Source organism: Anser brachyrhynchus, assembly GCF_964034855.1.
Source record: "Anser brachyrhynchus genome assembly, chromosome: 12".
NCBI classification, from domain to species: domain Eukaryota; kingdom Metazoa; phylum Chordata; class Aves; order Anseriformes; family Anatidae; genus Anser; species Anser brachyrhynchus.
In genome coordinates this window covers 19,555,685-19,573,302 of record NC_137707.1, presented here as the reverse complement: position 1 = coordinate 19,573,302, position 17,618 = coordinate 19,555,685, and the positions used below count along the sequence as shown (strand labels likewise).

General features: G+C 41.1%; 2 protein-coding genes across 2 annotated transcripts in view; one reads left to right on the top strand and one right to left on the bottom strand.

Annotated features, from left to right (window-relative positions):
• Positions 1 to 1,468: 1,468 nt before the first annotated feature.
• Positions 1,469 to 12,408, bottom strand: LOC308176368 (uncharacterized protein; the record flags this gene model as incomplete). The annotated part of the gene is made up of 4 exons (XM_080551991.1): positions 1,469 to 1,615; positions 1,696 to 1,812; positions 2,104 to 10,053; positions 12,247 to 12,408. 2 exons carry the CDS (start codon positions 12,406 to 12,408, stop codon positions 8,806 to 8,808), a joined length of 1,410 nt encoding a protein of 469 aa, XP_080408117.1. The 3' UTR covers positions 1,469 to 1,615; positions 1,696 to 1,812; positions 2,104 to 8,805.
• The window catches only part of GPT2 (glutamic--pyruvic transaminase 2), a gene marked incomplete at its 5' end in the record, with an annotated part of 19,277 nt that continues 11,421 nt past the window's right edge, over positions 9,763 to 17,618 (top strand). Inside the window, 3 exons of the mRNA XM_080552949.1 lie at positions 9,763 to 10,062; positions 13,312 to 13,401; positions 14,906 to 15,014. Coding sequence (XP_080409075.1) covers positions 9,763 to 10,062; positions 13,312 to 13,401; positions 14,906 to 15,014 — 499 coding nt within the window. The remainder of the gene's footprint in view (positions 10,063 to 13,311; positions 13,402 to 14,905; positions 15,015 to 17,618) is intronic.

The window sequence follows — 17,618 nt, the reverse complement described above, 5'->3', positions numbered from 1 at the left end:
CTGTTTGAACGTTTGGGGTGCCTCTAAACGTTATGCTTGCAAATTGCATGTTTTTATACTAGCATGTTAATTTTCCTGTCACTCCCACCTAAAAATATAAATAGCTAATGTAATCTAAATGCACTTTTATGTTTCTTATAAAATACATTTTTAAAGAAAAAGAGCAGTTCTAAATACTAATTTCCACTCCAAAATTCCTTCAAGCTAGAGCTGAGACTGTAATTTGGTATCAGCATGTAAATGCTTCATATTCCCATAAAAAAGTGTGTATCTGAATCATTTACCTCGAGCTAAAAAAGAGGAAGGTGAGAATGACAGTACTGCTATTAACAAGAGTTTGGCTGATTTTTTTCTTGTATTACAAAACACCTACAAGAGAAAAGTGCTGCAAAGTCTCAACAGAAAATTATTTTTGAAGATTATTGTTTAAAATAGCCTCAAATACAGCTGCCAGCGCATATTAAAGAACTGCACTAGATCTGTAATGTTTTTACATGGGTAGCAATGAGTGCATCTGTGAAGCTGGCACTGAGCCCAGTATAACAGAAATTTTTATTTTACTTTTGTAGTTTAGATTTGAACTCAGCTTGCTGCATCTAAGTTTTGAGAAAAAGCATTGGAGGAGAGACCTTTTAAATAAGACTTTTATATATACTTTTAAGGAAATTAACCTAAAAGCAGTTTAGGGATGCTTTTAAAAGTGACTTGTACAGCTATTTAGACTTTAACACTGTCTACTAGCTCCTTACTGAGTTACTATGAAGCATTTGGTCAGTTCTTGATGGACGGGAATCCACCAAGACAGTATTTATTTGTCTGCCAGGACAGCCCAAATAATTTTTCCCTGTTAGGCAAATTCCAAAGACACTTCATCCAGGCAGACTAGCACTTTCCATAGCTCCTCATGGAGTAAAACTCTCCCTATAGCTGAAGGCCTAATGGCCTTATCTTCCAGTGGCTGATTGACTGCCCTCACAGTGCAGACAGCTAACAGTACCCCAGTTGCCAAGTAAGCTTGCTTAGAGTCTCACTCAGGCTTGGTTCATTCAGCTTAGCTGTTGACACTGTTTCATTGCAGGTTCCGTGAAACTCAAAAATGGAGTTCCAGATTCATAAAAGTCCACACATGCTCTAGATAGGCAATGTTTTTATTACAGATTTCTAAGCAATATTGTTGCTGTGCGTACCTTAAATGCAGACTGTAAAAACTGAACTATCTTCTGAAAGGCCACATAGAACAACAAATTACATCTATGTATTCCGAGGAAAATTGGAATATTTAGGAGACAACACAGAGGAGTCACATGACATAAACTTAACAGTAACTTGGTCCATCCTCACCTTAATCTTTTGAAATGGGGTTCCTCTTAGTAATCTTGACAGTTAACCTTCTCATATGACAAGGTCTGCAGGTAAAAATATTCCCTTTCTAAACTTGAAAAACAAATCTCTTTCATTTCGTACTAACCATGATCTGTGGAGTAGAGCTTTCTCACCATCTGAAGTGGGAGGTTGCAGTTCTGGGTCCAAGTACAATCACTCTAAGTCGTTTACCATCTTCTCTTGTTGACAACTCATCTCTGTGATTATCAGGCCAGATCTCCAAAGAGAGCTCCTGGACAAAACAGAATAACACAACTATAGACTATGCTGTTTTCCACGTACAAACCGAGGAAATGGAAGGGTTACAATCACCTCTAATCTGTCGAGGCTCCACGTTTCCCACCTGGCCCAAGAGAACATCTTCCCACCCTTTTTTTAGCAGTCATCCTGCTAAGCCATCTCAGAGCATCCTCGTGGACAGGGGCATACCTTGTAATGGAGAGAAACTCCATGAAGCTACCTAAATGCAGATGATTATGATCTGTATTTGTACAAAATAATTTTCATATTAATTGATTTCATATTTTTTCACGTATTTATATTTGTATACTAATCAATATATGAAAAGGAATTACAGAGAATGAAACATCTATTCCAGTAATAGACCAGCTGTCATGTTTCTTTGTTGTTTTGCATTTCTCTTAAAAGAATTGATTAAATATAAAGCTGTTACAAAATTCAAATCACCAGAAGGCCCTGTTTGGTAAATGATTTTCCTACCTGTTTTTCACCAGAAGTCCAACATGTCACAGCTGATTCCAGTGGAAGCTTTTGCATTGTTGCAGCACAAAGGATTGTTTGACTTTGGGTGAACAAATGCTGACAGAGGTAACAACTCCAGACAGCTTTAAATTTTTTGCTAGGGTAAAAAGTAAAGACTATAAAATAACTTCAAAGTTTTGATTTTAAACTACTCACATAAAGCAAAGGACCTTGTTAAACTATTATACCAGTATTTCCACCACTGGAACAAAGAGTACGTAGCCTTTAAGTGTAATGCTAATTTCATGCACACTACTATGAAATGAAAGCAATGTTGGAATGCACGAATGCTAAGAATTGTAGACAAACAAAAATCAATTCACAATATACATATGGTCAACATATAACTGAAAGTGTTTTAAAATCCTAAATATTGGTAGTAGAGAAAATCATTGTCTGAACTCTGATTGTCATCTCTCCACACAAATATAGTGGTTTTCTACATGCCCTGAGTATTTTAAGTCACAATGAGCATATATAAGTATTAACTGTCTTTTATAGATAAATGTAAGATATACAACTGTGCAGTTTTGTTCAACATACTTTTCCTGATTCTCTGCCCAGTGCCTCAAAACCATCCTTGCTACAATCTCAATACACAAATTCCTGTCTCTGAACACCACAATGAATGTTCCTAGACAGCAGTGTCCTGCTACAGTAACATTACTATCAGGATCAAAAAACCAGGAAAAGTACTAGACCTCTCTATGTCAGCAGGGCCTGAATTTGTCAGAAAAAAAAAAAAAACATTTATACCCTCAAAAGTTCCTTCAAGATTCCCAGTTTGTAACACCAACCCCCTCCACCCTTACTACTAATATATTAATAAGATACCAAACACTTTTGTTATGTGCAATATCCTTTCTTATAACAGTACGGCCTACTGATTTTTTTTCTACCCTTCCTCCTCAAGTCTCATTCTTGACAGTTAACCTTACATTCCCGACAGTCAACCTAAGTACTCTGTGGCCTCTCCGTTTCTCCTACCCTTTCCCTTATTCCTAGACATTTACCATGCCTATGAACTCCACAGGCCTGTTGGTTGCTCCAGGCCCAGCTCCCACACAGGCATGAGAAGACACTCTTCCACACTTGTGATCATCTTGGGCTCCCCCATGTGTGTGTTGTGGTTTCTGCTGCGCACACAGTGACTGCACTGGCCGACCCGCCCTTTTCCTTTTCTTCTGAGTATTTAAATTCTCTCTTGGAAGGTGGGTTTTGCTTACCTTCTCTCTCTGTGTATTGCTTTCAAACTATAGCAATCTGTTGCCAGCAGAGGTCTTTTTTCAGAGATACACCAAGACAAGTTTATTTTTTATATAAACTGTGACTGTTGCCAAAAGCACAACTGTGTTCTATACAGGCAGGACATGCAGATTTCATTTCTGGATGAAGACTAAATCCATGCAACCAGGACCTTCAGACTACTTCTGTTTTTTTGTTTTGTTTTGTTTTGTTTTTTCATCTTAACTAAGAAGGTCCAGACAAAGCAAAACATAGAAAACTAATCGGGTATTTCAGAGGGTCTTTAACAGCAGGGGGCTCTGCTGCGTATGTAACAGTATCTAGGAAAGGAGTTAATGAATACACAAGAGAACTAACACAGATCTACTACAACATCCTGCCTTCTTTTTAGAGCAAATAAAATAGTGACCACTTTTCAACTACTCAAAGACAAATAAAAATACTTCCTTAATGAATGCAAACAAGATAGCATTCATTGCTAGACAACTGATTTTTAAGATTTACCATACAGATATATAGTAAAGGTTGGGCCTAGAGATATTTCAAGGTCCCTTCCAACGTGGGCTGTTTCATGCTTCTGTGATGTTTTTCTTGTTATTCTAATTTATTATTACATTAGTTTTGAGTTCTGAAAGTCCAGGACTACTTCTTTTGTACCATTTCAGAGGTTAATGCAACACAGAAAAAGCAACAAATACCTTTTTAAGGGTACCGATACTTACTCTCTTAGAGAGTCTGTAACAGTAGTACTTTGCAGGACTGAGCCTCATTTAAAATGTGTTTTACACTAAATTAAAAGAGAAAATAATAAAATTACGCAATTTCTGTATTTTATGTAAAGCTACACATGAAGTTTTTCTATGCCTGCCCTTGATGGCTTTTCTTTGCAGTTGTCACAATACAGTCCAGCTGATATGAATGAACTGAGATCTTGGGATGCTCTCCTCCTTCACTGGAATGCAATGTATATGCCCACCACACTGGCTTCTTGCATGCTGCAGTATTTTGGTGTGCAACTATAATTTTACAAGCACAAAATCCAGAAGTCATATATTTTCCATAACATTACTATGCTTCTTTTAGAATTTGAAAGAAACATTTAAGTTCCTAGCTCTCAATATTTTAATATTTTTCTATATTAGTAATGGAAAAAAAATCCTTCAGCTTTTCTATTCCACTGATTTTACTTGATTCTTAAAGCACATATGTCCAATACAAGTGATAAAATATGACCTTGTCCATATATTTTGTAACACTGAGTCTTTGAAACCCTCTCAGAGTAAAAACTTGGCGGAAATATCCCTCCCTAATCAAGCTGGAACATAATCTACGAAACAAGTCCTATGGGCCAGGTCACCAGTGTTTTTTTAACAGAGATTTATTTGCTTTGTGAAGCAGATGCCTACCACCTGCAGATGGTATTTTTAAACAAAGCTTTAATTGACAAATTAATAATTTAAATGTCAGTAGCAGCTACCTTTCCATAAAAAAGGCTTCCAACATTTTTTTGTCTCACATATCAGGGCTTTTGCATGGAAAGCTATTAAAATCCACACGTTGTTCAGAGCAGTTTGGTTTCATCAAAATCATCATTTCTCACCAATAAAAAAATCTGAGCATTTTTATTTGAAATGTTTTGTGTATAAAATATCATTTTCAAAATAAAATCCCATTCTTTTCACAGAGCACCTTTTCAATTAATTCTTCTGAAGAAAATTTGATAGACAACATCATGTGTTTCCTTTCGGGTTTGTTTTGGGGTTGGGAGTTCGGCTTTTTTTTTGCATATCATGAGAAATGAGAGATGGTGTATGTGACTTACGTGGTAAGGGTTTGGTAGAGGGTGGGTGTGTGTGGGGGGGGGGGGGCCTCTGTGAGCAGAGCCCAGGAGCTGCCCCATGTCAGAGCAGAGCCAGCTCCGGCTTCTCCAAAAGGGCGGATGTGGCCTGGAGGAGGCCCCCGCAGGAGCAGGCCCCGAGCCAGAGCTGCAGCCAGTGGGGGACCCGTGCTGGAGCAGTTTGATTGTGACGGATGGACCCCATGGTACGGATGGACCCCATGGTACGGATGGACCCCATGGTACGGACCCATAGGGGAGCAGTTCTTGGAGAGCTGCTGCCTATTGGCAGCCCACGCAGGACCAGGAAGGACGGCATCCTGTGGGAGGGACCCCACGTGGAGCAGGGGCAGAGAGGGACCGTGAAGGAGCACGGAGACGAAGTGTTAGGGACTGACCACAGCCGCCATTCCCCGTTCCCCTGCACCACTCAGGGGGAGGAGGTGGAAGAGGGTGGATGGAGTGGTTTTAGTTTGCTTTTAGTTTCTCACTGTTCCTGTCTGCTAGTGATAGGCAACAAATTATATTAATCTCCCTATGCCAAATCTGTTTTGCCCAGGACGGTAACTGGTGAGTGACCTCCCAGTCCTTATCTCAACCCCTGAACCCCTTTCCATGTTATTTTCTCCCCCTGTTCCTTTGAGGAGAGGGAGTGAAAGAGTGCTTGTGGTGGAGTTCAGCTGTCCATTGGGGTGAAACCACCACAGCTGGTAAACATTAAGATACGAAGTCACTGAACTGGCACTTTCTCCACCGACTGCATAGGGCTTCAGACCAGATCTTAAAGGTTTATGTTGAGTTATGTTCAGAACAGTTAGAACAGTAATTTCTCTGAAGATGTTCATTATATTCTGAATTACTACCATTCCACAGGAAACAGTCATCCACCATACAACTCAGAACACAAAAACAGTTTGTTGTTTTTGCCTAAAACGAATAAGTTTTGTAATATGGTTTACTTAATGTCTCATCAAAGTCAGATTCCATTTAAGTAGGACTTAATTATTTAAATGTAGTTAACAATACTTTGTCCTTGTAAAGGTAGTTTTCTATCCTGTGCACTTATTTAAATGAAACAGCATAAGAAAAATGAATGCTTAGTTACCACATGCCATTATTATAATCATGTGGTTTAAACCACGCAACCATTCGTGACAAACAGCCTGCTGTCTGTCATAATGGAAAGATGTGACAGCAGCTGTTAAGTCCGTTTATCAAGGCTTTTCTCCAGCTCTATATCTCTCTTTCTACCTATGTACGCATTTGCTGTTGTTCTGTATCTCTAACTCTTCAACAACAACATGAAATTCCTTTTAGCTTCTTATGACTGCAAGAAAGCTGAACTCTGTCTTTCTTTATGACTAAAGGTGGAACACAACATGGGGATCAAAGACCTACGCAGTGCTTGCCACCTTCTTTGTCAGGTTACTGAAACTTGCATTCATATGATTTGTATAGGATGTATAAATTGCCCAGTGATCATGCCAGCTGATCACCATGGGCCAACCTGCAAAAGCCTTAGTCTTTTCTGACAGGTAATAGCGTGAGCCTGCAATTACGCATGCTATCTGCCGTTCAACTCAGGGGCAAGGGGAGAGAGAAAGGAAGATTTCCATGAGTAAACTCAAAAAACCACTTCATCCTCAATAGGTCATTGCACAACATTTTTGCAAACATGCATTAACTAATTCCACAGTACCTTTGCTCACAAGTTAGGTTTTCTTTTCCTCATTTTATGGGTAGATATGCTAAGCCTCAAAAAGTCAGAGCAGCACACACAAATAGAGTCACGCTGACTTTGGAGTGGCATGCTGACTACCCTGAAGTCAGTTGGAGTTTTGTTGTTCATGTCCAAAGGCGCAACTTCATCTCAAAACTGCAAGTTCATCACATGCTATTTCCTTTCCTGAAAGTATTCCTATTAAAATAAACTGCATTTATCATAATTAAAGCAACAGATACTTTTTCTATAAAACAAACATTTCATATTATGTTGAACACAGAAAGGTTTTTTTCATCCTATTCATTTACTTTGTACATTTCTAAACTTGGGAAATTAATCGGTCTATTGAATTTCAAGTCTGTTTATATTCATCCAAATATTTTATTACAAACATATGCTTTGGCTTGTGCAACGTGTGTTTTAAGATTGTTAGTGTTATTTCGATGCTGCTGTGCTAACAAGCAGCATTACAGAATTTGCAAACAAGGCCTTGTTTGGATTGTCAGCTAGAGGCAGGACCGGAGATGTCAGGCAGCAGCGTGTACCTTTACTTTCTCGGGGATCAATCAGAGATACCATGGCAATGCTGACTGGAAGCTTTCTGCTACGCCAGCTGTTTCTGGGGGGCGGATTGGGGGTGGAACAGGGTGGTCAAGAACAAAGGTTAATTTTTGTACTTCCCCTAGCAAAATTAGTGGTTCCAAAACCAGTGGACTTAGATTTTTAATAGAGTGGATAGCATTCTGACCTTGATCGCTAATGAACCCTGAAACACTAACAGTCAAATCAAGATGTCTGGCAAGTCCACTTATACCCAATGAATGTAAATATAATTTTTTTTTCTGAGAATTTATATAAGAATTCAAAAGAAGTTGAACATTTTGGGTTATTTGGTTAAAGCTTATTGCAAAATCAGCTTCAGGTTATTCAATGAAAGCTTATTGCAAAAGCTATGTACAGGCTCCAAAACTTCACATTTAAAAAGTTAAAGAAGGTTTAAAATATGGAAGGAAAAACAAAACAAACAAACAAACAAAAAAGTAACAACACCACAAAACAAAACAAAATGAAAGAGATGCAGACTAAAATATCCTGAAACACTTATTGAAGCTGTCCTTCTTGGAACTTGAATTTCTAACATATGTGCTCCATCAAGCCATTTTGTGAAGTGAATTTTGGAAGGAGGATATGCAGGCTCAGATGCACTCCACCCAAGAGCCTTCACAAGCTGAGCAGTAAACAACAAAAAGCTTTCATTACAGTCAGTACAAAGACTGAAATTATAAAAAATGAAATTCCTGGGTAAAACAAATGGGTTTTCTGCACCACCTCAGGACGGTCCCTTCAGCACAATAAGGAAATCCCACCTCTGTTATTTTGATAACTACGAATTGACTGCAGTTCTAGAGTTGTGATTGTTTTTTAAATTAGCACAGAGCAAGAGTTAAAATGTTGCAGTTGAAACAGAATAAGAGCTGGAACTAATTAGTTGTGGAGTTAAACACTATAGCAAGCAGAAGCTCATTAGAAAGAAGAAATAGTAAAGACAGGAAAAAGAGTCAAGACAGAATCATATGGAACAAAATAAAACCAAAGTCAGTAAAAGCAGCTTGCCTTCCCCTCCGTCATCAGCTAAGGAGAGATAGCAAAACACGCGGAACAGAACCCAAGTCTTGAACCATCTAATTTAGGTACCTAAAATAGGAAGCTGGTTTCTCTAAGTCAGTGGAGGAAGAGAAAATGAGAAAAAAAAGGTCCTACAAAAATAATTCAGAAAGAAGCCCAATTTACAGGCCAGGCTCTTACTCAGGGAGGTAACATCAGGTCATAGGAATATTCCTGAGTGAATGATCCCTTATTCCACTCTCTGAGCACAAACAAGGCGCCCCTTCAGGGCACCAAGGTTGGGTGAGACAGGCCTTCTCCTCCCCGCGGGTGGCGAGGAGAGAGCAGCTGCCCCTCCATCCCCCAAATTCTGCTGCCGCCACATTTGATGGCAGACCTCCAGCCATTTGCTACGGAAGCAGAACAGAAGCCGAGTGAGAGGACCATTTCCATCACATGGAAACAACGAGGATGCTGTGATGGAGACCAACTTGTGGCTGCAGGCAGGAAACCTCGGCCAGAGGTTCTGCTTGGGCAGGGGGCAGCGAAAGGGCTGTGACATCCCCAGGGCGCACACCGAGCCTGTGCCGCGCATCCAAGGGCACGGGCGGGCGGGAGAGCAGAAAACCAGCCCCGGACAAAGGCAGCCACCACCACCACGACCATCACCACCACCGTCACTACCACCGCCACCGCCACCATCACCGCCACCCCCACCAAAGCCCATCTCCGGCTGCAGCAGCGGGCTGGGGGCCGGTGGCGCTGTGGGTGCGGCAGCTCCCTGCCCATCACCTGATGCTGTGGGCAGGCGCAGCCCGGGGCTGCAGGAACTACAAAGCCCGCCCGGCAGCACCGCCTCCCTCGCCGGGCCGCTGCCCATCTCGGCTCGCCGCGGGGTTCTGGGGGGAAGGCGGGCAGGGGGCTGCCGGCGGCTCGGAGGATGGCTGGCCGTGCCCGGCACCCTAGCAGGGCCCTCCTGCCGGGGCCGGGGCTCCGCGGCGGCATCTGATGCAATGCTGGGCCGTGTTGCTGCTCTGGTAGCGGCGCCGCGCCGCAGCACCGCTCGCACCGCCTGCGGGTAGGCTCGGGAGCGGGACGGGGCAGGGCTGAGCGCGCCCGCATCCCTCGCCTCGACAAGGGCCGCGGGGACGCGGCGATCCGCGGCGCCAGCGCCGCTCGGGAGCCTCGGGAGCGGCCCGGCGGGACGATGCTGCGGCTCCTCTCGGCTGCCCGGCGCGGCGCGGCCCGGCCCGGCGGCGGCGGGGGGCCGGGGCCCCGCGGGAGCGGCGGCGGGGAGCGGCGTCCCCGGCTCCCGCAGCCGGCTCGGGGGGGCGCGGCGAGCTGGAGCAGCGCCGCCGAGGCCTCCGCCGTGAAGCTCAACGAGAAGGCGAGCAGGGAGAAGATCCTGACGCTGGAGTCCATGAACCCCTACGTGAAGGCGGTGGAGTACGCGGTGCGGGGCCCCATCGTCCTCAAAGCCGGCGAGATCGAGAAGGAGCTGCGCAAGGTGAGGCGGGGGCAGCGATGCGCGGTCTCCCCGGTGGCCCCGCCGCCGGCCCGGCCCTGCCCGGCCCCCGGGGCACTCCTCCGCCGCCGCCGCCGCTGATTGGGGCGCCGGGGGGCTCGCCGGGGCCGGGGCCGCCCTCCCCGCAGCGAGCCCCGGGGCCGAGCAGCGCGCCGGCCGGCAGCGAGCCGCTGGGAGCCGCTGGGAGCTGTTCCGCCCGCCCCTGCCCCTGCCCCTGCCCCTGCCCGACCCCCGCACCCCGCCCGGATGCTGATGAAGCTGCTGGGTGCTGCTGGAGCATCCAAATGTGGCAATGCTTCCAGCGCGTTCTGCGTGTTTTTCTCTTCTTAACTTACGACTTAATATCGGGGGGGGTGGAACAGCTTAGCAATTCAAGCGAGGCTTTTTGCTGTTCACAGCTTCCCTTGTCACTGTGAGGACTGATTTCTGTTGTGAATAAAGCATCTGGCACGGTTACTTCTAGGATTTCAGATATTGCTCCCTACCTTCACCGCTTTAGCAAGCCTTGCCGATGTTGTTATTATCCCGAAGAATTTGACTAGTACACGTTTTGTACAAAAACAGTGCCGCAGGAATGCTAGAGAGATTATTTTAAGGCTTTGCTCTTTGTGTTACTTGACTACCCTCATCTTAGAAGGCCACGTACGCTTTCAGCTCACTGCGTATTATGTTCATCAATTACTTGTGTATATCTAACCCAACCATTTCAATTAGAGCTGTTCAAAATAGCTTCCTTTTTAGAATTCTACCCCAAACTTTCAGAGTGGCGATAAAGGTTCTGTTTCGAAACACGTGCTTTGATTTTTGTCCAAGGACCTGTTTATAAAGGTGTCATTGCCGCTTCATGCAACCAGATTCTCAAAGAGGTGCGTTTGCCAGGAACAGAGAACAAAACCTTCTAGTGTTCTCACTGGGCATGTTTGTTTTCAAGTTACCATCGCAAAGCAGGAGATATTACTTGACAAAACAGATACAGTGATCCTCACTAACTCCTCCCAGCTCCCCTGCTTTCTTCAACTACAAGCTGAGTCATTGGCAGAGAGAAAAATCTTCTGGGCACTTTATAAAAGATACAAGGGCAAGTAATTGCCAATTGCTTTATTAAAAGATTGTTACGCCAGCTTTGTGTCTGCTTACGTGGCATTTTCCATTTAAAAGCCTTCTTCTTGAACCAGTCCCATGGAATATTTTCAATGGCACACAGTGTTCGTAGACAGATGACTATGTTCTAAGATGACTAAAGCAAACAAAAACAAGTACCTGTTGGCAGGGAAGGAGGAGAGTGTTACTGTGAAAGACCACAATAGTATTTGTGTGCAAAAACCATCTGGTTTGGCTAATGTACTAAATTTATGTGTTAGGGTTTTTGCTTGTTCTGTTTTTAATCTGGTGGAAAAAAAAATCTCTTTCTGCTTATTGCTGAGAACTGCTATGGTTTTTTAGACAATACCCTAACTCAGGGCAAAGAAAGTATCATCCCTTATTCTTTAACACATTTGTATTAGTGTGCAACTCTAGTGAGCCAGATTCTGTCTACCATAATACGAACTAAACAGAACAAAGATGTGCAGGAATCTTTCTTAATTTCATTCAGACTGAATTCATTCTCCTTCTACGTGTTTCTTATTCTTCTTTACCTTCTTATTTGTAAATGAGAGTGAAACAATGTTGTGCTATCAGTGACCCTGATAGTTTGAAGAAAACCTATTTCTAACCATTTGCATTACTCAGAAAAAGCTGAACTTCAGCCTCAGATATCTGTAATCTTTATCTGGAAACTCTGTTCCTAGTTTGTAATTTAAGATTGAAATGCAGCTCTTATTTAGGCACTCGTTTATATCAGCAAACAAAAAAGCAAATGACTTGATGTCACTTTCAATTATTTTAAGTGAACCACTTTTCAATTCCTGCCAAATTTAAGGCCATGTAAAATGCTTTGACCCTGCTAAGTCAGGATCATACAAGTTCAATTGTCTTGTCTTAATGCCATTTCCTACCACTTATTTAATTGCAAATGAAAAAAAAAAAAAAAACCAAAACAAAAAAACTAAACGCTCTCAGTTATATATGCCTTGAACTGGATCTGCAGAGAGAATTTGAACCACATTATCTAGAATAAGCTGTTAGCCACGCTATTCAGCTGTAAGCCTCCAAATTTTGGCATACCTTGGAATTTGTAACCCTGGTGAATTCTAATATTTTGGTCATTGTTATCTTTGCGTATCTGGGTTCTGATCTGTCACTGAAGTCCAACACATAGCCAGCATAAATTTGCAGCTCATTAGTCTGCATGAAAATCCTGTCATGGTTTGAAGGCTTCCCTACCATTTCTCATACCCAAATATACACTAGAAAAGCTATAAAATTGCTCTTGCCTTGCTCATTTAGTCTTTATGTTGGCCTTTACCACCAGTTAATCTTTCTTATTTAAATCAATGGTATTTTTTCTACCAGGCAGTTGCTGACCATTTTCCCCCTTTTTTATTGTCATTTAAAAGAGCTGTGATGGCTAACCAACATCCTGCAACTGTTTTCCCTCTACTCTCTTGATCTATTCAATTCCTCGCTGGTAAAACAGCTGTCTGGTCAGATTTCAGAAATTAAGAAGCATTTAAGTATTCACGGTGATTGTTTAGCACTTTTGCTGTTTATCATATAGTGCCTTATGATGAAACATCTGTATATGGTAAAGTAGGGGACATAACATAATGCATATTTAATGTAAATAGTGAGAAAATAAACAAGCAAGCAGTGTATAAGCAAATTCTAATACGAACTAAAGGTTTCAAAGTTTCTGTTGTTGGTGGATTTTTCAAATATTCTCAAATCTTTTTAGCTTCTTGACTGATCCCTCCTGCCCTCAGGTGTATCAAAAAAGTTGTTCTAATGCTGGCAATTCAGAAAGCCTTTCAGCTTTTCTACCTCACACTGCAGTTGCCAGGCAAGTCAATCTCGTACTTGCAGCTAGCAGAAAAATGGACAAACACTTTAACAAAAAGAAAAACAAACAAACAAACAAACAAAAAAACCAGACTATCAGTCATTTAAAACTGTGTCACAGCATCATTTCTATAAAGCATTTATGATCTACTATTGTAAACAAATGCATTAAGCTTTAAACTTCTGTCTTTTCTGAGATTATGCACTGTTTACTTACAGCCATACGACAAAAAGGAATTCTTTATCATCTGTTTCAGCCCTAACAGCCCATTGTGAATTATCTCCTTCTAGGGAATCAAAAAACCTTTTACTGAAGTAATTAAAGCCAACATTGGAGATGCACATGCAATGGGACAGAGGCCAATCACCTTCCTTCGTCAGGTAAGAATATAATAAAATATTATTGTTGCTTTTTTTGATTATATTATGAAGAATACCTTAACATGTTTGACTTTTTTATTAATATTAATGATTCCTTACATGCATTTATACTTGAAAGCCTTTGATAAAGAATTACAAGTTTGGATTTCTGCTAGAAGTCCTATAACTAACACAGTAGCTTTCCTTACTTTTGAGATCATTGCCCATCCATCCTTTCTCCTGACACTTCTATATTATCAGCACATTTGTTATCAGTAATGCACTTCAGAAAAGTGAGTGGTTGTTCTTAAGAAAAAAAAACAAATGCCTTTCTTCATCTGACAGTATACTTAAAGATCTGCTTGCAGTTGGGTGCAACTAGTTGTACTGCTCCTGATTTTGCAGTAGTATGCTGGGAAAAAAAAAAACACCTACTATGCTATTTCGATAAATACTATTTTTATACTACTCAAATTTTATATTACTATGCTATTTAATAAAAGTATTTTTATGCTCTTTAAATAAAAAGCTTACAAGTAAAAATAGTTTCTGAACATCCCTTACACACACGCGTAAAATCATGAGCCTATAATACTACAAATTCAGAGAATTTCAGAGGCCAAACTGAAGCCGTATCAATCTGGGGGTCCACGTGCCAAGATTATAAAACTGAGCTATACAAAAAACTCCATCCACAAGCTAGAAAAAACAGAGCTTCTTTCAAATTAATTCAGATCCAATATTATTAAAGAAAATACTGGGTGAATGGGAAATCCTTTTTCCCCCTGACTGTATGTGCACACAGTTTAATTCTTCAGTCACCTGCCCACGAGACGACAACAGCCAATCCATATTACACCATGTGAATGTAAAAATGAGAGAGACTGGAGCAAATCAAAGCTGATCTCAAGCAAGGCCTTTAGGTTCTTTGTCTTACATTTCTTCAAAAATTTAATTCTGCTAGGTCTTGTTTCTACTTTTACTATGTTCTACACCACCATTTCTTTTTTAATTATTTCTCACAACTTCATATTAGTAATAACTGTAAGTTATTTGCGGGAAGGATTATAGAACATGAAATTGGGACTCAAAACTCTGATCACATTTTTCAGTTCTGCTCCATATTTAAACTCTTTATTTCTTGTCAATAAAGTGGGCTAGTAATACACAAAGAGTGGAGGACAGAGCTATTTAGAGATTTCCTCTTCTGAATAATTAACTGTTTTGCTGTGTTTGCACCATGCATAGCTCACTTTGACTCCAATCTTTACCATCTGTAATTCAAATAGCTAATACTTCTATAATGGTTTTTAGTAACAGAAGTTGGAGCCTGATAAGATTCTTCACTTCTATAAGCACTACCCTTAAAGAAACAACTGCAAACCCTTCATCAACAACCTTTGTTTTAAATTAGCTTTAAAAATTTAAGTTGTGATCTTCATGTCCAAGGAAAGTTAACAGTAATGTTACCAACTTGAAATAACCATTGAGCAGTGGCAAATTTACAGCTTTCTTGGCACTCTAGGTGGTGGCACTGTGCACATACCCAAACCTGCTGGACAGCCCAAGTTTTCCAGAAGATGCAAAAAAGCGAGCCAGACGGATCTTGCAGGGTTGTGGAGGTAACAGCTTAGGTAAGCATCTGTTTCAGTTGCTCTTATGTGTAATAGAATCAACTAAGGTAGTTTCGATATGTGCAGTACTGAAATTTCCTAATCTTAGTCTATATGATTACAAGTCAAATGGGAGATGGCCTAGGGCAAAATGGTAGGAGAAGAATTCAGTGTGGCCCACTGATAAGCAGTAATGGTGCAATTTTTTACAAGACTTCTCACAGAAGAGGGCAAGATGAAGATTATGCAGTCACAGGGTTCTCACCACAACACTTTCTAGGCATAACCATAAATATAATGCTGAGCTTTTTTGTATCAGAAAAGTGTCGCAGAGTGCTATTTCTATAAAAATGTCTGTTAGGCATTGTTATTGTTCTTCTGACATCTGTTAGTCCTGGACTGAGAGCTATGTCTCCTGCTCGATCCTAGGAGGGGCTGTTTACGATTTTATCAACTCTAGACGTTTCCTCTCCCTGCCATGAAGTATACAGTCACTGTAGTGATGGGATCAACAAACTTTGTCATCTCAGCTGATCCAGTTCACAGTTCTGTACCTTCATTTTGAACCAACTGCACAAATATGTTTGCCAGGATATGAGCTGGGGTATCTGAAACACACATACCAAGGTGATAACATTCTGCAAAGAGAGAAGTGCATACTCGGAACATGGTAGCTTTTTATTTAGCCCAGATAGTTCCAACTGAAGATATCAGAGCCCCATTTCTCCAAGGCAAAATAACCCGGAAAAGAACTAAAGATCTCTGTTCTTCAACCAGTGTTCCCGCAAGAGTATAAATATAATCTACACACAAATAAGTACAAACATTGCAAATTCAGCAGAGAGAAAATGGAAGGGACAAATTGCTTCTCTTCTATCAGCTGTGATGTCTACTTGTATCTGGGAAATGTCACTAGAAATTCTACCGTGAAGACTGTTTTACAGCTACAGGGTAGGGAAAAGAGTCTGGCACACTAAACTACCTTCTTTCAGGTACAAAAACCAGTGAACAGTGACATTTCAGAGTACATCTGAGATTAACTGGCATATTTCCTAACCTTTGTGATTGCAGTGGCTATTTGCTTTGGCATACTTTTTGAGTAGGTAATGTGAAACTTAATAAAATAAACAAAATCTAATTAGGGGTTATATTAGCAGTATTTCAGCCTTAGACTATTCCTAACAACACAGCCTAATACAGAATGTATTCTATCCTTACCTTTTTTGCATTGGTTTTGTTTCTATACAGAGAACATAAAAAATACAGTTACCAAAACGAAGAAATTACTCTGACTCTATGAAATCCTTTCCTAGCTTACTCAGGAACAACTCATCAACACAATACTAATTGCCATGTGAAAGTTACTGGGGATATAACTGAATTTTTCATCAATCATTTTTGGTGGTGATTTTAAAGTTCAGGGGTATAATAAGAGCTCTCAGAATGCTGAGTCTCGGTCCCACACTTCTGGAGTAAGCAGAATGGAATTCAGCCTTGTATGATATTTCAGAAATATGTGATTCTGTACAAAATCTCTCTTTCAGCAGATCATCACGTATTCCAAGTAATTTGCATTAGCTTAGTAAGCACAGAAGTAGGCCTGAAACATTCACAACATTCTGAATACACCCTTTTAATTTCAGTGGATAAATGTAAGTTCTGTAAGTCAGAAACTGCAGTCTTGGATGATTTTTTTTTTCCTTGCTATGGTATGTACCAAGAACATCTGTCCCTCTGAATTCCCTAAAACCAAGAACACTGTAGACGTTATCGATCTGCTCTGCTGATTTACTTCCTCTCCACCCGTCTTCAGTACCATATATCAGCCCCAGCTCTTGGCCTCAGTTGCCCATCAGCCTCTGTACAACGCTCCGTAAATACGCAGCCTGAGGTGAGAGAATGTGCAGCTGCGTGGCACTGGCTCCGAGCACTTCACTGACAGTCTGAAAACCTGTTGCTGGTCTCTGGGGCCGAGATAGATGAATTCGCTTTCTTGGGAAAAATCAGAAGTCAAAAACTGATTCTTCCATGTTGCCTTAAGTGCTGTGTTCTAAATAAATTTACTTCTAAAACATTTTTCAGTTCAACACAGAAGTGACTTTGCTATCTATATATGTTTAAGCTATTTGAAGTGGTGTATTTGCATCTATATTGGCCTACCTAAGTCTATTAATTGCAAAATTAATATGAATTACTTGACTTCTGGGTATGAACTAAAATAACCTCACTTCTAATGAACATTCATTTGGCAAAACCCTACTTGTAGTATTGATTCTTGTTACTCCCAGACCACATGTGATGGCTCAGACATGTCCTCAGCTTCTATTGCGTTCAAATACTCTGGGATTCTTTTGACTTTTTTTTTTTTGACTGGTTTCAATTGTTTGTTTGTTTGTTTTTAATTTATCTGCATGCCACAGTGCAAACTAATGGGTTCTAGTCAAAGTTATCAACTGAGTACAATTAAGTGTAGGCCTGAAAATTGAATTCAGGTCTTCTGTATATTCCCACTGAGACTCAGCCTTCAAAGGAGCACAAAACGGAATGATAGCTTAGCTTTGTTCCCCACTTTAACAGGGGCTTCCTTGCTGTGGTAGAAGATCCTCATACAAACCCAGTATAGAT